Here is a 22,766-nt window from a genome sequence, read left to right as displayed (position 1 = left end):
GATGACATAAGCAGATATGAGCAGATCAAGCTTATTCCGTGACATTAAAAATCGTAATTTATGAATGAATTGTGTTTATTTTCTATAATGTTATCCAATTTGGTACTGAAGAGCCTTGGGGCAAGTGTCTTAAGGCGAAACATCGATGTATACCAGTGAGGATGCCAGTGTTCCATGTAAGTGCAATTTGTTACCATTCATTTAAAGTAGAACTCATGTGAATGATATCTGATTTTTATTCCACAACGAATGTTTGAAATACAAACTGAGTAGAGAAAAGTATCTTCTGTATAATTCAGTGTTCATATAGAAGTATTTGTTTCGAAAGATTTTTTTTCTTTCGTGTAATTGAATGTTTATATGAAAGTAGCTGTTTCAGGAGGACTTTCAGTTTGTGTCTGAAAGTTACTTCTTTGCATGATCTACACATCCATGTATAGGGTTACTTATTTTCAAATTGATTACTTCCTTCCTTTCTTTGGAAGATTCCCTCATCCTTTTTTGTATCAAGATGGAGTAGTAGAAAGCCAAAAACTTTCTTTCCCAAAAATTAATCACTCCTAAAAATATAACCCCTTCAATTCAAATGAGATTCCTCTTGGCTGGGATTAAATCAAATAGGTGAATGAATATCATTACGATGTCATCGATGACATAAGCAGATATAAGCAGATCAAGCTTATTCCGTGACATTAAAAATCGTAATTCATGAATGAATTGTGTGTATTTTCTATAATGTTATCCAATTTGGTACTGAAGAGCCTTGGAGCAAGTGTCTTAAGGCGAAACATCGATGTATACCAGTGAGGATGACAGTGTTCCATGTAAGTGTAATTTGTTACCATTCATTTAAAGTAGAACTCATGTGAATGATATCTGATTTTTATTCCACAACGAATGTTTGAAATACAAACTGAGTAGAGAAAAGTATTTTCTGTATAATTCAGTGTTCATATAGAAGTATTTGTTTCGAAAGATTTTTTTTCTTTCGTGTAATTCAATGTGTATATGAAAGTAGCTGTTTCAGGAGAACTTTCTTTCAGTTTGTGTCTGAAAGTTGCTTCTTTGCATGATCTACACATCCATGTATAGGGTTACTTATTTTCAAATTGATTACTTCCTTCCTTTCTTTGGAAGATTCCCTCATTCTTTTTTGTATCAAGATGGAGTAGTTGAAAGCCAAAAACGTTCTTTCCCAAATATTTGTATAGTTTGGTTTGCATTTCGGTGGCATTTGGAATAGAGAAAAAACAAGTCTACCTTTTCGTCGTTGGTGAATACTATAATTTTCTGACATCGTTTGCACTCGACTGATTGATTCAACTTCAAATAGTTTGTATTGAATATTTTACATATTTCCATTATGCCCTTTTTCAAAGCATTCTTGGTTGTTAGTAGGTTTTCTGTTGGATTGGGTGATTTTCCTATACATATTGATAGACCGGGAGGTGATTATATTTTCCGGCATAATGATACAATGTTCCGCCCGACATCGACAGATAGAATGAACGTTTTTTCAGGCATGAATTATTGAAAATTAATTTCGAAGTGAACATGATTCTACAGGACCCTTTGATGAACCAATGAATAAGCCATTTCAGAAAAAAATTGAAGGAAATGAAAATTTTGTACTTACACACAGTTTATAGCTTGTTGTATCAATGGATCCCTAGGATTCCGGTTTCCAAAAATTTCAGGACATAAAGTCTTCACTGTGAAGTAATAATCTATAGTATATTTCGCCAGCTCATTACTGTAGTAACAGCTCTGAAGAAACATTGTAGCCTGCAACTCTGAAAGAAGTATGCAATTTAAAAAAGATAAATGGTAAATCATAGCATGAATGATGGAAGACATCATAATTTGGAAGGAAGTTATTTGGGTTTGTACTTCTACAAAGTACAAAGGTTGGAAATTTCCAAAGTAGAAAATGACGATGACTTTTCTTTCAAAAAACTGATCTCATTTGAAACTATTTTGTTTTCAATTCAAATGAAATATTTATGGTTGGATTTAACTAAATTTTTGAATGTGAATAGGCACTGTCATCGTCACTAGATCAGATTTTTTTAGATGTAATATTCTTGAAACCGATGCTGATGAGGTGATGAGACAAGGGTATTGTCACAAAACTTCGAACTACACCATTGTGGATGATAGTATTCCATGTAAGTGACATTTTATATCAGTATTCTCTCATATATTATTTGGTGCAGTGTTCCTATGAATGAGATCTCTTTCAGTTCCATAACAAACGTTTGTAGTATATACTGAATGCCAAAAAGTGATTTTTGTATGGAAGCAGTTGTTTCGAAATGATCTTCTCTTTCTGTTTGCATAGTTATGAATAGTTTTTATTGCATTCATTTTCTTTCTTTGGAAGTTTTCCACATTTTTGTTTGATAATGGAGAAGTAGAAAACCAAAAATATTTTTTCCCAAAAACTGATTTCTTCTGAAAATATTATGTTTTCAATTTAAATATCATATTTCAATAGAGAATGGTAAGTGAATAACTTCTTGTTGGTCGTTTAAAAAGAAATTTGAATGTTTCCGTTTATTGTGTTCCAGAGACTCCAGCAAGTTTAATTTTTGTCCAGATATTCTCGTTCCCAAATTTTGCGAAGTACTTCCAATTTAAACATTTTGGGCACATCCATATGTTATTTTGTGGACCCCTGATTTGCTGTCTTTGTTCATGTCTGACTTGCTGTTCTTTATATGTCTCCGAGTTATCTTATTATTGATATTATTTGTTATCGTAAAAATTGTATAGACCACTTAATGATAATCAAGTATCTTATTGTTCGTTTATTTATTGATATCCATCGAAATGATACATGGTGAAAACATATATTGTAAATGAGGACCTTTTGAAACTGGAAGTGAAACCATAATGAAGTTATCATAGAAATCGTATAATTAGAATAGATGATCCCTTTCAGAAAGATGAGATATATGATACAGAGCTATCATACAAAACAAATCTACTAAACCTACCAAAAATATAATACACAGTTGAGAGGGGTGAATTTTCAAACAAAGGCCTATCAATGGATATATTTCTTTATTCACCATAGAAAAATTTCGAAGAGAAGAGAAGTGGGATGAGTTTTGAAAAAAAATTGTTTATTCAAAGAAATATACTGATTTCATTGAAAGCTTAATACTTAATATCAACTAGTGGTGGAATGAAGATTTTCTGTTGAGTTCACAAAATTGATAGCGGAACATGACCACAATAGTACACAATATAAATGGTGTTTTTTTCTTTCATTTTGGGCTTCCAGTCATTGTCATAATGATCAAACATTTTTGATTGGCCTTGAATATAATCAATGTTATCCTGGTCAAACCATTTCGGAGTTCTCCTATCATAATGTCGCGAAACGAGATCAGGTCTATAACATATCGTTGTTTTGATGGTAGGTATTGATAAAGTTCTGAAAAAATCTTTTCGGCTATCTACTTTTCCGTTATTGAAGAAAAAATTTTGAAATCTTCCTCAACAGGTTTGTTCAACAAAATATACTAATTTCATTGAAATCTCAATACTTAATATCAACTAGTGGTTAAATATACAGGGTGTTTCAATTTCGCATGTACCTGCGAATGACCTAACAATGTTAGGATATCGGAAATGTATTTAAACTTGTATCCCGAAAGACGACAACCACATCGAACTATGTTATTGGATGAAAATCTCACCGAGTTTGGTTCATTTGAAAAGCCGACGAAAAAATACGGCGACAGAATGAACCAGGAAACTAAAGAAAATTTGATAAATGAGATATGTATGAAGTAGGTTAGACATCGTGTCCTTTTTAATACAAATTATTAATTTGCACATAAACATGAACCTGAGGAAATCTACACGTCAAATTTCCTCCGAAATGAATATTTGTCATACAAGTGCTTGGAGACATCTCAAAAAAAGCGGTTTAAAATATTACAAAATACACATATCTCAAAAATTGCATCCAGGTGATCTCAAAAGAAGATTAGAATTTTGTAATTGGCTAATAAGAAGACCTGATTTTCTTGTTTTCCTGGAAAATGTAATTTGGACCGATGAAGGCACTTTTATGAATTGTGGGATATTCAACCGAATTAACAAACACATTTGGAGCATAAACAACCCCAGGCAGTTCCGAAAAATTCGACCTCAAATGCGATTTAGTAAACGTGTGGGCAGGAATTTACAAAGATGAAATTTTGGGTCCTCATTTATTCGGCGGAATTCTATATGGAGAAACCAGTTTTTAATGTCGATTTTCGAAAACTATTTGGATGATCTACCTTTGGCTAACTATAAAAACATCTGGTTTCAACATGATGGTGCTCCACCGCACACTACCAGACGACTATCTAATTACCTGACTGAAAGGTTTGATGCTAAACGGATAGGGAATAATGGGCCGTTGAGGTGGCCAGCAAGGTCCCCAGATTTAAGTGTTATGGACACATTCTTATGGGATACACTGAAAAATAGAGTTTATGGTAAGAGGGAATATCAAAATATTGAGGACCCTCAACACAGCATTGTTTGAGAGTACAGAAGATTGAGGAGGAGAGAAATTAATCGCGCAGTGAATAATATTCGAAGAAGGGCACAGTAAAGTTATCTTGAACAAGGCCAGCATTTGAAGCATTTGCTGTGATTTAATTTCGTCTTTACATTTTAGTTAATTATTGTTATTTGTTCAAAGTTATATTTTCATTGAAAAGGACACAATGTCTAATTTACCTCACACGCACCCCATTTATCAAATTTTGATTGTGCCTCCGTATTTATTCATTCAAACGAACCAAACTCTGTGAGATTTTGATCCAATAACTTGAACATAGTTCGATGTGGTTGTCGTCTTTCGGGATACAAGTTTGAATACATTTCCGATGTCCTAACACTGTTTCTATCGTATTTGTAAAGCCAGTGTGAAACCAATTTTTCGGCAAAAATTCAATGACTTGTGCAATAACAAAATGTCATTGAGTGTAACAAATTGAAAGTCAAATTTAGAAACATCAAAGTCAAAGCCTATTATGATAAGAATTAATGCTTTTTCTTCCATTTTTCGAATAAGAATGATAACTTATGATACGTCATTCAAACGGTTAAAATCTGGTTATATCCAAATCAGAAAGAATTCAATGTAGCGCCTATAAGAAAACATAAAGTTGATGATGGCCGGAAGACAAAACGTCGGATAGTAAATTTGAAAACACCATTATGTAGCAGGAAAAAAGTGGCAATGTAAAAGTGCAATTTATTTTCGAATCTTTCGAAAAATGAAGTCAGAAAAAAATAAAAATTAATTTCCGAAATCTTTGTTTTTTCCGGATATCTCCGGATATAATCGGAACTTTTTCAACAACATATCGTTAGTCAGGTGGATCCGCAACTTTGCCCCAATTTAACCATCTTCGTATCTTTCACAATTTCCGAGATCCCAATGGTGAGGATCGAATTTGAAACACCCTGTAAATCTTCTATTCAAAACATTTAGGCATAATGTCACGGAGCGAGAACAGGCCATTGTTATATCGTAGTACTGATGGTCAGTATAGATAAAATTTGGCAAAAAAGCTTTGCTTCTCAGTTTTCTACTTCTTCTATTATTGAAAAAAAATGTGGGCTACCTCCAAAAAAAAAGAGAAAGATAATAACTACAATAACAAATTTTTTTAAGATTTGTAGATCGTCCAGAGATTTTTTTTTCAGATACACACCGGAAAAAACCCTTTAGAAACGACTACTTTTATATGAAGATTGAATCATACGAAAATAACTTTTCCCCATTCAGTTTGTATTCCAAACATCGGTTATGGAATTCAAACAGATATCATTCATAAGGATGCTGCACAACATAATGATAAAAAAATGACCTAATGTCACTTTAGAGGAAGATTATCATCTGCAATAGTGTATTTGTCTTGTAAAACCCCATCAGTACCATTTTGGCTAACTTTATGTCACTGGAAAACACAAATTTTGTTTTTTTTGGAAGATTTCCGCATTTTTTGTTCCAAGATGGAGAAGTAGAAAGCCAAAAAACTAATGTATCCTAGAATTGTCTGTTTTCAATTTTAAATTAAGCAGTTTTACTGAGTCTTTTCGCTTTTGCATTGAATTTTATTTCATTTGAACAATTTTCCGTTTTCCAAATAGATCGTTCCATCCATCATTCATTATACCTAATCACCAGATTTCTCACAAAATAATACGCCTCAAAGTCCTGAAACATCTAGGTATTCTTAAGATTTATGCTTAGTCGTATTTAGGACACTTCCTTCTATTTCGAAAATGCGAGCATATCAATTCTGGTTTTGTACGAGACCCTAAGCTTTCGATAAGGTATTCCAATTGAATCTTTAGCGCTTTTCCTACCAGACTATTAACCCTGTTTTGTGGTAAAACATGAGATCTTGAAGTTTCAGGCAGATTAATGCAAGGATACCTCTCCACATTCTCTTTCTGCCCTATAAATGGTTGGTTGCATGGCTAACAATTTGATATCTGAATAAGTTCGCAATTTCGTTTTTTGGGTAACTGCCCAACTAAGCTCTAAATATTCTTGCAAATTTGAACAAAACAACTTGACGTCTTCCAATGACAACAATTCACGATATGTTTACCTGCTTCATGGTAATAATATAAGATATCAAAATCGTGTGGGAATTTCAGGGCAAACCTCTCGAAAAAGATATATTTTCTCGTGCGGAACAAAATTAAATTTCAGAGTGAAGATTCATAAAAAAAATCTGGTTCACTCACCTGTTAATTCTGGTAAATGGGGTTGTTTTCCAATCCATTCCATTAAGCCCTGGACATCATTCCTTTTTAAACATTTATCATTTTCGTAAACTGCGACAACTTCTATTTCCTTGATTGGCATTTTCCTTGTTTTCAAATGCTTCAAATCACAACCAGTACGTGCATCCACTTCAACAATTATATATGAAAATGAGAGTGGATTGAAAAAACATAAGATACAGCAGTCATCAGTCACGCAATAAACAAGATAAATTGCTTTTGTTACAGGTAATTAGGATCGGTTATTAGTATATTAGTTCCATAACGCACGAATGAGATTATATCGGATGAAGTTTAATATTTATTCTAAAATTCTTAACCTTTCACAATGAAAACCAATATTTTGTAGCGCAAAATCGACTTTCATGTTGACATCTAAGGAAAAATCTAGAAAAAAATGTTGAAAAAAATTTCACCTCAAATTCAGTGTAGAAATATCAAGAAAAATTTCGAAGTAAAATTTCCTTCAACTCAAAATTTGAAATGAATTTCATATATTGACACCGAAGTCAAAATGAAAACCACTTCAGAGTTACAATTCTATGAAATAATGCAAATTTTTCACACACAGTTTTTGAATGACCTTACTGGAACAATCAAGTGAGATCATATCGGGTGATTTCGCTGGTCATTTAAGTTCATCTCGACTCTCAAATCACTCAAAGATTATGGCCAAATATTCTTAGACAGTTTGATTATTGTTAAACTAAATGTTTTGTCGTGTTACGTTTGAATTGTATTCCAGTACTTCAGATGATTCAGCCTGTAAAATATTCCAATACAAGTCCATTTTTGACAGTATCAATGATTTTATTTTTTATTTATCCAATGCGAGTTAGGAGTGTGCATTTATTTATCACACCATTTGCATGAACACTCTAAATACGATTTTAGTATAAAATATGTTTTTATCTGGCAGTAAAATTCCTAAATTGTAAATGAGTTCTGGATCATCAGAATATTACTTGTTTTTGCTCAATATCAGGAAAAAGAAATCAAAGACTAATCAGAAAGTTAACAAAGGTGAAGTTACGGTACAAGAAATTTGAGATAGCTTGGTGCTACTATTTAAAAAAGGCAGGAGTGAATGTTTTTTCATTATTTTCAACTAGCTATATGCATCATTGACATATTTTGTTATATTTTACGTTCCTTTAAATTTTCTCGAAAGGATTCATTAGATGAAAAACTTATTTCACATCATCCATCATGACATTTAGAGTTAAGATGGAAGGACAGAATATGAAAATTTGAACTTTAACTGATGTAGATTAAAGCACCGCAAGCATTTTCATGATGGAATATCCTAAAAGGAAGAAAGAACGTTTCAATCACACTTATATGAAGACAAGACAGTGTCAGAAAACTTATCATTGAATGAAAACAGTTCGACTGTAGTATACCTCAAATAGTATAAAGGAACCAGATGGTAACGTCAGTGATATTCCTTTTACTCATTCAGTCGACTGATATGTGGAACGGAGGTTTGAGCCCGACGACCAGACGATCGATTTTCACACAAATATCAATAACCATTCTGATCATCCTCATCAACATAAATTAGCAGTATACCGTAACATAATCAACAGTATCCTTATGTCCACAGATAATTTTAATAAGAAATTAAATTTCATAAAAGTAATTGCAGTTAACAACAACTTAAATCTGAACATGATTCATCTCATCCTTGATAAAAAACTTTTCAAATGGGCCATTAACCAAGGATAATCCCACATTGAACTAACACCTATGAAACAATCACATATACAGAAAAATCATCAGATAAAATTGAAAAGACTACTAACGAAAGAGAACATTAGCATAACTCATAAGACTGTTTACTCTTCGGCTAGACATATTATGAAGAACAACTAGTGAAAAATGGAAAAAGATAACAAATCAGAGGTCTACGAACTAACATATGATTGTGCCTAAAAGTTTATATAGGTAGGACTTCAATTTCACTTATTTCCCCTATGATTGCCACCTTTCAGAAAATAACATGGACTACGACATATTACATACGGAAAATTAATGCAAACATTGATTTTTTTTAAACGACCAACAAATGGCTATTCACTTACCATTGTCGAACTTGTTTTCATAAAATGTCAATTATTAACATACTTATAAATTAACTGTTTTGCTAGAAGTGATATTGTATTTTGATTGTTTTACCAGAATTATTTATATATCTAATTAAGTTTTGTAATTACCTATTATTAAATAAAAGATATTATAGAATAGTTTAATGTACCAGTCCAACTGATGAAGCAAATGTATAGCGAAACGCGTATGGAATTAAATTTATAGTATGAAAATTGGATAATTATCATCATGGAAAATGTTACTAATTTTCATCAAGTAGATAACGGTCTATTCATAAGTTACTGTTACGTTTGTCCCCGTGAGTTGACCAATAATTGACTACACTGAACAATAATTAGACTTGACTTTATTTTACTTTTAAATACAATAAACACTTCACCTAAAGCTTCAACTATTATTCGAATGTCTATCGCTAGATCACCTCGCGTACTGCACTGTTACTTCTACTTGACTTCTATATTTGGAGATTAAAGGCACTGGAAAATTCTTCAGAATTCTATCGAAGCGGCGCGAACATCGAACAGCCGCGAAACATCAGGAGCATTATTCTCGAAGCAGCGACACGAATGGAACGGCCGCTAGCGCACGTCGAGTTAAGCGTGATCTTGGTCACGTCACAATTGATTTATGGCTACCAGCAGCGGCCAGCGTTACTTCCTTTAGGGCATAATTTACAACATTTCTATAAGAATGCTTTTTCATTAAAGAAAAACTCCTTTCCTTCTGTTGAATTTATAATACAATAAGTTCGATTAAAAAACCTTTTCACTGAATTTCAGGTCGAGCAACTTCTGACAAGATTCAAGTAATATATATACAGTGTGGATCATAAACAATTTCGTGTTTTAATTAAACACTTCTTCTTGATGGGAAAAATACCGCTCTAGCTAATCAATGGCTTGGAAAGTGTAATGAGGACTCCGCTCCATCAGAAACAACAATTGACCGTTGGTTTGCTGACTTCAAACGTGGTAGTAGACACCGATGATGCAAAAGTGGTGCACGTCCAAATGAGACAGTAACACCAGAAAACATAAAAACACAAAATCTTTTCGATTGATCAAAAAATGAAGTTGCGTGAGACATGAAAAAATGTGTTGGATCCATATTGCATGAGCAATAGGAGAAAGCTCTGTTCAAAGTGGGTGCCGCGCGAGCTCACTGTTGAGCAAAAACAAGAACGTCCTGATAATTCTGAGCAGTGTTTGTTATGTTCGAACATAACAAACGGAATTTTTGCGTTGATATGTGACAATGGATGCAATACGGATTTATCATTTCACTCTGAGATCAAAACGATCGTCATTTGAGTAGAGAGCAATTGGTGAACCTCGTCCAAAGCGCCCGAAAGCACAACAATCGGCTGGAAAGGTTATAGCCTCGGTATTTTGGGATGTGCTTGGGGTAATATTCATCGACTATCGTGAGAAGGAAAACACCCTCGACAGTGAATATTATATAGTTGAGAAGCGGACCTTGCAATTTCAGAAAAATGATTGTGTCAAAATATATTGCTGTCCTTTTTACCCTCAACAAACTTATCGAAGCAGAAAGCGGAATTGTTTGACTTGACATTATTATATCCGGTTCGGAGGCATTTATCTTTTAAAACAGCCTCAGCCGATGTCCTGGAATCCAAATGGAATGAAGAGACAAGTGTGATGTTGTCAGCAAAGCAATATGGCTGGTTTTTTCCAATAAGTCGTTGATATACAGTAAAAAAATGGTTGAAGATAATATGGATCCCTGGGGAACACCAGCGTTGATGGTAAAAGTATTCAAGAGATATCCATCGACGGCCACTTGCAGGAAACATTCTTTCAGGAAGCTGGAGAGCTATACACAAAAATGATCCGACAAGCCATAGCATCGAAGTTTGGGCAGCAAACCCTCATGCCATATACTGTCAAATGCCTTAGAAATATCAAGCGCAACATCTCTTGACTCTTCATGTTTCTGGGTTGCCTTATTCCAAATATGGGTGACATACGATAGAAACGTCTGTTGATCTTTGTTTTCTATTCTGTGAAGAAGCATATACGATGTTAAAGCCTTCCAAATATTTAAGGATATGGGGGTTTACGACTTTTTTCATTACACGCTTTATATTAGCTTGTATGTATGTTAGTTTGTTTGTCAGTTTGCTTGTAATTCTCAAGCTCGGGATCTGTATTTGACAGAATTATCGACATTATTGCTTGATCTATTCGCGGGCAGATGGCGCTGTACGTAACCGAAAATATAAATGGTCATTTTTGTAAACAATATACGACTGATTGATCCCAAAGTTTAGATAAAATAAGTATAGTTTGAAAAGACTAAAAAGCACGCTTTTATAGCATACGGAATTGAATAATGCAAATAAAATATACTTTAAAAATTTAAAAAACAGGCTTTCAAAGAACACTGAACTAAAAAGATAAACATATTTTTTTTAACAGATTTTTCATGATTTTTGAAAGCCGTAAACCACCGTATCTTTGAATATTTGGAAGGCTTTAACATCTTGTATGCTTCTTCACAGAATATTTTGCTTTTCAATGCATCTACTAACAAAACGGCAGTACTTTCAAGAACTATCATCGGCATCAACTCATAATTAACTTTGCATGAATGCATTTTGTCCAATTTTAATTGAACGCATGAAATACATCTCACAAGTCATCAATTTTACATATCTCGTGAAAATAATTGACGGAAATCAAAACCACTGATTATTCTTGTTTGTTAATGACTCTGATATATAATTTATACTTATTTCATGCATGCGAGATTCGAATTCAATGTCGATAGAATGATCACCAAAATAAAATTAATTCAAGGTGGTGGTGACATGTGATTGTTGTAACAAATTCGAAGAATTATATTAACTGTCTGATGAAAAAACAAACTGTGAGTGATTGATTTCTTGCCAGTACACCATGTTGACCATACCAAATTCCTAGAAAGTATTACAATAAAAATATCAGAAGAATTTCGTACAACGGTTTCGGAAACAATTTCTTGAAGTAATTGGACACATTAGTTCCGAAAATGTTCGTTGTTAAGTTGAAATTTTGTTAAGAAGTCTGGACATGTTTTTCTTTTAAAGTTTGGGTTTTTTCAAAACAAGCACTGTCTTCTAACACCAGAACTGCAATACTCGTATTCAACGCGCATTTCCCCAATCGAATTGGCGTCTTGTAGAGTTTTGCAGTTCTGAGGTTTGGAAACAGTGCTCGTTTTGGATTTATTCTATGCTAGAGGTTCTAGTTCAACCTTTCATTACAGGTTGGGTTTTTGTTTTGTATTATTTGTTTCAAAGTTTCTGTTTTCAATAATTCAAAGATACTGTGAAATGGAGGAGAAACTAAATTGTTTTGTTTTTTTTTTTCAGTAACTGAAACACATATGATTAGGACTAGTGGTGATTCAGTAAAATGTACTGTGTGAATTGATGGATGTAGCCGTTACTAGGTGGTAGAAGATCATGAAAAATGAGATATAAAACTTTCTGTTTTTTACCACTTTTATTCGTAACTAATGTTGCTGCAGTTTCGACCTATAAGGACATTTCCAAACAATAACAATATGTTTTAATTTCCCTATCTAGATTTTTGATTATCTGTAATAGTCAGGTCTAAGAAATTTGTTTATCTATTCAGGTTACGCATTATTAGACTTTTGAGTAGATACGTGGAATGACCAATAATCAAAACTTTGTGAATGAGAGTGAGGAGTTGACTTATACGTATTTTTTTGAGTTTGATCACTGATGTGATCATATTTTCGAATTCCATATTATGCGAATCGAATACAAGAATTCGGAATTCGTTGAAAACAATTAGAAGCTGCCTGAAGTCATGCAGCACCTTATACACTATTAGTCTAATCAACAAGTTCAAAAACATGGAAAATAGAGATAAAGGTCCTAAAAATATGAGCGATAGCTCATTCGATTCGGAATCACCTCTAGAAAAATGTTTTTGAAGGATTTTGGTGCAGGTATAAAATTGCAATTGTTATTAACAAAATGGGATTTAAAAAAATGGTATTTAGTTTTTCGTTAATAACTCCAAAAATATATACACTTCATACGATCCTGCGATGAAAGTTCATAAAAATTTATCAATTTGTTAATTATGATTTTTTATAACTATTGCAAAATGAAATATCTAAAAATTGTTGATGAAATTTTTTTTTTCAATTGATATTTAGCTATGTCTGTTTTCACATTAAACAATGGCAGTTATTAACAAAGGATATGAATTTTTCACGTAATTTGTTTGTTAAATTGTTTTAAACAAATTGAGAAATTCAATATTTTTCAAAATTTTTTTTGCTATTTTGTTGTCTAGAGATGATTATGATTTGAAAAAAATTTTTTTTTCTCAATTTTGATTTTTAATTGTTGAAAATCTTTTTTTTATATTTCGATTGTTTAAATAATTAGTTAAAAAATAATTTTGCTTTCTAAAATCATAATTACACTTTCAAATAGTTTGGCAAAAATTTTTTTTTATTCATTATTCAATTGTTTATTAGTTTAACAATTTGTCATTAACAAATATTGACCAATGTTATATTTTTTTTCTGAAGCAGAAAAAAATATTAAAACAGCAAGATATAAAAAAGTGTCATACAATTTTTTTTTAATTATTATACTTTCTAAAGGGCTCCACGAAGTTTAAAATTTATAGGCCAATTATTTATACCATTTATCCCATTATTTATGCCAACGGAGATTGGGAAAAATTTTGTTAGTTAACAATTGAATAACTTTTTGAAAAATGGTGATGAAACTTTTTTTTCTACAGGACTCGATTCATTCAAGTTTTAAGAAGATACTAGATTTTTTTTCATATTTTTTTCAATTATTTCTTTTGATAAACTCTCTTTAGCGGCAGCGCGCGCATGCCTTAACAGCCGCGCGGAACCCTATTCTCAACGTCGAATTAAAATTATAAATAATGGAGATGACTTTTGGGAGTCGGGACTTTTTTATCGGAAATTGCTTGAATATTAATATTTTTTTTGAGTTATGAACGAAAAATTAAATAGACACCATTTTTTTTTATCTTATTTTGTTAATAACAATTACAGTTTTTTACCTGCACCAAAGTCTTTCAAAAACATTTTTCTAGAGGTGATTCCGAATCGAATGAGCTATCGCTCATATTTTTAGAACCTTTATCGCTATTTTTCATGTTTTTGAAATAAACATAGGTACTAACAGAAGCAAGTGATTGCTTGTATGTGAGAGAAAATCTACTTGGCAATTATACAATGTAGGGGTGCTGCGATACTGTTTCTTTTCATAATCTAAAAATCAATCATTATAGGTCAGTCATGCTGAATTTTTCACATTCGGGAAGTTAGTCGTAATAGGTGTCATATTCACTAACGTTACTCATGTCAGAATCGGAAAATGGTAGTTTTTTATTATTAATTACATTTTATTGTTCACTAGGTCACTAAATAATATCCTGTTTGTATTGAGAATCTAATTTTTCAAATTATGTTTAAATGAATTCTCATTACTTATCAATTCCAATTGTGGAGGTAAGTTGTTATATAATTTGGGACCTAGATACAACACACTTCTCTGTCCAATATTTTTGTCACATTTTGGGATCTTCACCATTTCGCTTTCACCACGAGTGGCGTGATTATGTTCTATAGGTTTGAGCTCAATTAATGATCGGTGAATAATCAGAATTATTTTTTGGCTGTATAACTGTCTTATGTAGAGTATTCTGCTCAATGAAAAAAGTTCATCACAGGAAAATGTGATTTTTTTTATTCTGGATGATTCTCAAAACCCATCTTTGTAAAACATCAACTCTTTCTAGGTGACAGTCAAGAATACCTCCCCAACCCAGGATATCGTAAGATAAGTGAGACTGTATTAATGCAAACTAAAATGTTTTTAAGTGACAAATATCCAGAAAGTTCACTAAATACTGGAGTCTACCAATCAGTCCTCTAACTTTTTTGTCATAGAATCAGCATGAATGTCTGTTCATAATAATGCCAAGATACCTAACGGATCGGTTTCTGCTATTCGAGTATTTTCATCAATTTTTAGATTTCCTAGTTGATGCAAATTATGTTTATATGAAGTGAATGGCATATAGTAAGTTTATTGCATTGAAGCCATTTTGTAATTGTCTTAAAATCAGTCTCTGCCTTATGTTGTGAATCTTCCCTCTGCAGTATAAATAATTGCTGTATCATCAGCAAAACTGAGAACTGTGCCTTTCGATTTGAGAAGTAGTAGGCTATTCAGGTATAACGTAAACAATAACGGGCCTAACACCGTGTCTTGTGGTACGCCAAAGGTGACGGTTCTGATTTCACTTGTGCAGTTATTCACACTCACCCGTTGTTGTCGATCCGTTGAGTAACTTTTAAGAAGATCATGAACCTTTTCTCTAATACCGTGTGCGTATATTTTTTTCAATAATATACTATGAGAAACGGTATCAAATGCTTTTGAGAGGTCTATGCATAACGTTAGATTTTTTTGACAATTGCATCATAAATACGTGTTGTTAATGAATGAATAGCGTGTTCTGTTGATAGCCCTGCTCTAAAACCATATTGACGATCAGAAATGATATTATGTCGGTTCAAGAAATTCGTAAGTCTACTTTTCAACATTATTTCGATTACCTTGGCTATATACGCCTGTAATTATTTATATCTATTTTATCACCTGATTCATGCAATGGTTTGATGAGACCAATTTTTAAGGCTTTAGGAAAATAAGCAGTATCAAAACATTTCAAAGGACGAACAATGAAATCAGAAATTTCTTTCAAAGTTTCTGCTCTCAGCCCATCCATTCCGGATGATTTTCTGACCTTGAGACTATGCATAGTTTCTACAATTTCTTTGTCTGACGAAGGAAACAAATACATGGTGTGGTTTAACATAGAAATATCATCGTGAAACTCTGAAGGTTTGATGATCTTATTAGCATAGTTATCACCCAAATCGCTAAAAAACTTATTGAATTCGTCAGCTATAATTTTCTCATCTGTCACATAGTTATTTTTACCTAGGGAAATTTTTTCAATCTCTGTTACATTTTTTTCTTCTCCACATATATTATTAATGCATGTCCATCATTTTTTTGAAGATCCTTTATTGCCGTCTATTTGTTTTTTTACATATTTTTTTTTAATTTTTCCTCATTAGTGTGTTTAATTTATTTTTATAGATTTTATATTTTTGGTGTGAATGAATATTATTTGGATCTTTCCGTAATTGACTATATACATTATTTTTGGTTGTAATAGATTTCAGAAGACGCTAGGTAATCCAGGGCTTTTTATTTTTCCTTTTTGTAGAAAATTCAACATAAGTTATGCAGTTTTCTATATGATTAGTTAGAATTTCAATAAACAAATTTGTAATAATATCTATTTTCATTGACATACAGTGTATTCCAAGTTTTTGTATTCAGAGAATGCCTCAATCTACTGTAATCACTGAATGGTTTTAGGTTGAATTCGCCGTGGGTTTTGTCTCAGGGGTTGTTCGAAATTAAACAGAAAGAATTATTGAGTCGTGATCTGTCATATTGAACGGGAATATATATGAACTGATTTCTTTGATTTTTTCAGAGTTGTTTTTCACAAAGAAATGATCCAAACAGGTCTTCCTGACTCTTCGTGTCAACTGATTAATGTAGGATGTGAAGTCAAATGAATTTAATATCGTTTTGTAATCTTCAATAAAATCTGTATCTCCCATCAAGTTGATATTGGTATCGCCAGTGATTAAGTGATTTTTTGTTTTGCTATTTATTATGTAATTGAAGAGATCAGTATTTAATAATTTTGGGCAGCTATTTGGGGACCTATTGTATATCCCTGTTATCGTTATGGTACCATAACAATTACAGATTTTGACTTTAATGGGTCTCGACTCACCTAGATTGATGATATTGGATTTATATTGTAAATGATTTTTCAAGTACATAATCACGCCATCGTGAGTATTAAAAGCACTTTTACTGTATACAGCATTATAGCCTGCAATGTTGGAAAACGTATAAATCAAAACCGATTTGCCTCAGTAAATTATTCAAATCATTATAATGTTTATGAATTAACGTCTCTTTGTGATATGTATTTTATTAAGATCTGAAATACTATCAATAATTTCACTTTCGATTGGTTCAACATGATAATCGCATAAAAATGGGACCATTCTTATCCTAAGAATACCTAATACATTCTAATAAATAACAAGAACTAGGAATAATGTAATCATAATATAAAAAGTGTATCTCTACAAAAAAAATGTTTATCTCTATAAAAAAAAACAAATGAATTCAAGTTTACCTACTATACGAGGGAAGTGAGATAATTATGCTTTTCTCTTATATTTCTTGCCACGTATATTTTAGGGTGAATATTTGACTTGACTATAAAATTTTCGCATTTTCTTTTGTTTCCAACTGGACTCCATCTGTTCATTTTTTCCCTCTGTTGTATTTGAAATTGTTTCGTCTTCCCCCTGATTCTCTGAATCACTAAAAGATTTACCTTCTGATTCAGATTCTAGGTTTCCCAAATTCTCTATGAAGTATAGTTTGCCTTCAATTTCAAATTTGAATCCACGAATTTCTGCCTTTTTATGGTTAGCTCTGGCAGCTTTCTTATGCTTGATGAGGATTTTTTGCCACCCTCGATCTTCAGGGCACAAGTTATTTACAATAGAAACTTTTGTGTTCTTTAGTTGAGCAACATTATGAAAAATATCCTGCTTACTTAGAAAGGAAACGAATTGTATGAGTATTCCTTTGTTACCTTCGTTTTTACCAATTTGGAATATATTATTGACATCCGATTTTGTAAGATTCAGTCCCAACAAAGAATTGAGTTTTTCAAGAGTGTTTCAATAAATAATCTTTCTGACTTGTCTCTCTAAGACGATATTTTTTTTTGTCGGACAGTTATTTGTTTTCGAGTTTCCAGTAGTTTCTTCTCGTACTCTGCTCTATTTCTTCCTGTTTTTCTGTCTGTTCTTCTTGTGACTTTATAAGTAAATCATACAACTCCCTTATAGTCAATTCGTTTTGAGGCATGGTAGTTTAATATCAAAGGAAAATATTTGAGTGCACCAGGTATGAAGTCCAATTTGTAGATTCGATTTTCCAGAATTGATATATACGTTATTTTAACAACGATTTACTTCTTCTTCGTGGTCTTCCAAGTGTACAATTTCCAGGACACTTTAAGAACATCACTAGAATTAGTTGGGTTACAACTCACTTCACGTTCAAGTTTGTTATCACACTATTGCCACGTAAAAAAAACGAAATCTCGGTGCTAGGTATATTCAATGTCGAAAAACCTAACACAATAACTAATAGTAACGAATCCGTTTAATGACACTCATTTAATCCTTGTTCAATTACCCTTACTACCAAAGTAATGTTCGCTCAGATATACATGAAAGACTGACACAGATTTAGTTTAAATCATCTCCTGATGATGCTAACTTGGTTAGCGAAACGGGTGTCGAGAGACAGTGCTTTTGGTCTAGTATGGGAAAAGTGTTTTCAAAAGAACTTCAGCAGAAATTATTGAATGGAAAACTATGAATATTATTAAAAACATTTTGACAGTATTTTTATTTTATTTGCTCATTTTACTATTTCTGTATTTTTCGTCAATCAGCTAATGTACGCCTTAGAACGGCAACCCTCAGAGGGCAAAACTTGTTATTCGTAGCTTCTTTCGATGTACACAACAAATAAAATTTGCCCCTGAACATTGAAATAAGGAACGATAGTTTTTGAATAAAATATATAGTGAAAATGAAATAAATATTAATGATTCATTGATGAATTTTCATTATTCATATGGTATTATCAATTATTTTTATTCATTATTATTTATAATATAATATTTTCTTTCAAAAAATATCACATTGAGTTTGTCGAAGTTCTCCATTACAGATAATTTTATTATTTTTATGATTGTAGGAGTTGAAACTATACAATAACTGTTGTTTGTTTTTTTATATGTGTGTATTTTATTTTTTTACATCTGATTGAAGGAAGTTCTTCCACCATGCTTTTTATTTCACGATTCAGTCCTCATTTTTAATAATGATACTATCAAAATTCACGACCAAAAAAAGAATAGATTCTAAAAATTTCGATAAGGTTCAGCTGTCAAAATGAGCAGAAAAAAGAAATGAACAATTGAATATCTTACCTGAATTAAAATATACACATTGAAGAAGTCAGGAATAGAAAAAACGAAAGCCCCACTGTCACACTCTGCATTGACCGACACATCGAGTCAGACTCTTCATTTATTTTATATTCATTTATATTTATTTACATTTATATTCATTTACACATACCTTTTTCTGTTCGTGGACAAGATTCAAGTTTTTTAACAGAAATTATTGGGGAGGATTCCTCACCCAACTGAATTTAAACTTGAAATACTGGTCGCTTGCTGCATTTATTCAAATTGAAGGACAAACGATGTTTTGCACTTATATTTACCAAAAAATAAGAGGTTTGGTTTTAAAAACACATTTGAATAATTTTATGACTTGCAAAGTAAAAATATGCCGAGTTTTATTCTAATCCGACAGACATTGAGCTATATGATGTGAAAAAGTTCTTGAAGAGGAAATGTGTTTCATCGAGAATTTTTCAACAAGGTCACTCAAAATTATGTATTTTTTTGTTTAAAATGTGCAGATCTCAAGTGGGTATGCACTTGTTGCATTGAATGGATACGCGTTACTTTCAGTCACCTCCCTAACAATTTTTTTCTCAATCTAATACCTCTCTTTGCTAAAGGGAAATGTGAGCAGTCTATGAACAAGCAATTGTAGTCCCGCCATTCCTTGTTGCGGGCAATAATGCGAGCTGTCAGGGATATACCTGAATGTGCTCGTATTCTTTCTATATACATCAAACTCTAGACCCTTATCGACATTTTTGATAGTATATCCGGTGTAGTTAGGTAATACTAACAGGTAGTATTTAGGCCACCAGCATATAAAAACACTAACATAGTAGAAAAATTTAGTCATAATGATCTCCTGGGGACGCTAACTTGGTTAGCGAAATGCGCGTCGAGAGACCGTAATTTTGTTCTGGTGTTTGGAAAGTGTTTTCAATAGATTCATCTGAGTCAGAGGTTCCTTATCTGGCTTACCGGTTTTAGCTCCAAATCGTTTTTGTAAGCTAAATTTTGAGCGTTGATGTTATGATACTTAATTGTATTACAAAATTTCCAATTTTCAGTAGAATTTTGTTTAGTTGCATCCAAAATATCTGGTAAGATAACTATTAATCAAAATCGGGCTGAATGCAAACCCAAAAATTAATGTTAAAAGTGTTTTTCTGTCAAACAGCTGCATTGAATTTCAAAAAACTGTGAATAGTCAAAATGATAACTCGATGATCTTTCAAATGAGGTATCGCTTGACCCCTGATCCTATTTTAGATTTGAGAGTTGGATTTCACCCCACTGAAAGGGTGAAGTGACAAGATTGATAATAGGCACAGAATATTTTCTTCTCGAAATGAAAATCTACGGGTTCTAGCAAATTTTTTTGAATGTCATTTGAGGTTTCGTTTTCACTGGCCCACTCTGTAAATGTGTTTATCTACCAGTGTGTTGGTTGAATCGATACAAGTCGTTATGGTTAAGATGATTAAGTCCATCAACTTTCCTGGTTAGGAAGCGCAAGTTAAAATATGTGTGACCTCGTTGATCGTTAATTTTTGAAAGTTGTCATTCGTATGGGGACGAGGGATGATAAACAAAAAAATTAATGCTGAACCTACCTACCCGGAAAAAATATTCAATAATCAATACTTGAGAATATCAGTGAATACGGACATGTTCGATAATTAAACGTTGAATTTATAACGGGTTTTCGATTGAAAACATGTTTTAAAAATAGTTTTCACTCATTCATCGTGGTAAAAATCAACAACTTTAATGTGGGTATCGTTGAGACATAAGTGATTGTTATCAACAGTGCCGAAGCAAACAATTCCTTAAAAGCGTAATTTAAAACCAAATTACCACTATTTATATTGACCGTTACTTCGGAAATGCATTTGATATTCCATGTTTCTACAATTTGAAGAGTCAAATGGGTAAAAATTCATGAAGTCTCAATATCTAATTTATTACCATAAATACTCACACTCCATTATCTGGCTATTAAACTTTGGTTGTCAGTGTAGATTTTACAGTGTAGAATGTGGTAGAAATGAAATTTTATAAGGGAGTTGTTTTAAAATTTGATGCCCACGAATGTAAAATCGTAGTAGAGAATGTCTACTCTCTATAAATGAACGGTTTCAGAGACACATTTTTGAAGAAGTTAATTAGTTCAACTTCTGAAAAATTAGCAATGTATTAACTTCCTTCTTCTTCCAGAAGATTACGCCATGTTTAAGAAGAAATAACTTGGAAACTGATCACAAACTTCCGAAACGCGAAACTAATGTGAGCTAAGAATTAACGTGCTGTCATCTTTCAACGTAAACGGTAAAACACGGTAAATGTTGAGATGAAGATAAAGAGAAAGCATAGGGGCAATGATATCTTCTGATAGGGAGACATCATCTATATCTATGGGATCGACAGAATATTCTCGAATATCAAGGTGGTCGACTTGTAGCTACCGTCGACGAAATTCAACCTCTGCCTTTTACTGCAGCTTTCACTGCGAGGCAATTAGCTGATAACCAGAGCCCAAACACAACTCATTTAGTCCTGTTTTGACTCGCCGAAATATGCATCCAAACAGGGCCGCCCTAAATCATGCTCATTGCGCCATCACTTCCTTTCATCAATATTGTTTATATTCATGTTGATGTGAAGAATTGCCTGCCACTCTCGGTCTGCTCGAACTGGAGTTTCTCATGATAATCGCAACTAGTCTCCCGTATTATGGAGGAGAAAACTTCCGAGGAGTGTGTGAAATAATCTATTTACCACTCATTTTTCAAACTACGGGAGTCAAATTCCAACTGTCACGAGGTTTCGTTCCCAAACATCTCAAACTTTTAGGACGTTGACAGGAAAACCGCCATCTTTTTTAATGTGCTTTCAATACCATTGAAATGAGTTCCAATCAGATGTTTACATAATTAGAAAAGAATATAACATTACATGTTCGTGGATTCCCATTTGCCATTTAGGGGGTAGATTGCAATGTACCGGATAAGTCTTTCGATCAGTTTAGCAATCCTAGAAGTTGTTTCCTTTGGCGAAAGACTAATTAATCTACCAAGTTGGTCTTCTATAAGATTTTTAACATTTAGGTTTGCTCATAAAATAATTGTACATATTTATCTATTGGATTTCATATTATCAAATTCTGTTACAATATTTCAGTGGGATTGCATTTGGAGATGAAGATAAAGATCTCTCCTTTCATCTTTGTGATTAACAGCAGACCTCGGACGCCAATTCAAAATCACATTCATCTAACGCTTTCACTTCAAGAACCTGAACAGAAAAATAAAGCTTGTTATTACAGTTTATTGTATGATTTTCACTATAAAGAGTTTTGCAACCAAGACATGTGTTTTGCTATACAAAAACTTTCTCAAGCGTGAAATATTTTAGGCTCATCTCACGCTTGAGAAAGCTATTGTATAGCGAAACATGTGTCGCGGTTTTCGCAAAACCCTTTATTGTGAAAATCATAAAATAAACTGTATTACTGAGTTTTGATGTGGATTCTCATCAATTATCGGTCAGTTCTACTCAATTATTAGAAAAATAAAGTATTCGTGATCCAACAGAAGCGCTGTTTTGACCTAACCTAGGTTTTATCAGTAGTGCTTGGTTGAA

The 22,766-nt window shown here is 32.6% G+C and overlaps 1 protein-coding gene across 1 annotated transcript in view; it reads right to left on the bottom strand.

Annotated features, from left to right (window-relative positions):
- The window catches only part of LOC111512994 (uncharacterized), a 52,961-nt gene that overhangs the window by 13,399 nt on the left and 16,796 nt on the right, over positions 1–22,766 (bottom strand). Inside the window, exons 8-11 of the mRNA XM_074185713.1 lie at positions 16,842–16,943; positions 15,620–15,964; positions 6,775–6,942; positions 1,637–1,793 (exon numbers count right to left, since the gene is read on the bottom strand). Coding sequence (XP_074041814.1) covers positions 1,637–1,793; positions 6,775–6,942; positions 15,620–15,964; positions 16,842–16,943 — 772 coding nt within the window. The remainder of the gene's footprint in view (positions 1–1,636; positions 1,794–6,774; positions 6,943–15,619; positions 15,965–16,841; positions 16,944–22,766) is intronic.

This window comes from Leptinotarsa decemlineata, unplaced genomic scaffold (genome assembly GCF_025532065.1).
Source record: "Leptinotarsa decemlineata unplaced genomic scaffold, Ldec_3_MD MMD2_tig00078346_RagTag_RagTag, whole genome shotgun sequence".
Classification (NCBI taxonomy): Eukaryota; Metazoa; Arthropoda; class Insecta; order Coleoptera; family Chrysomelidae; genus Leptinotarsa; species Leptinotarsa decemlineata.
The sequence above is the reverse complement of the archived record's forward strand: the minus strand, read 5'-3'. Positions and strand labels throughout refer to the sequence as shown.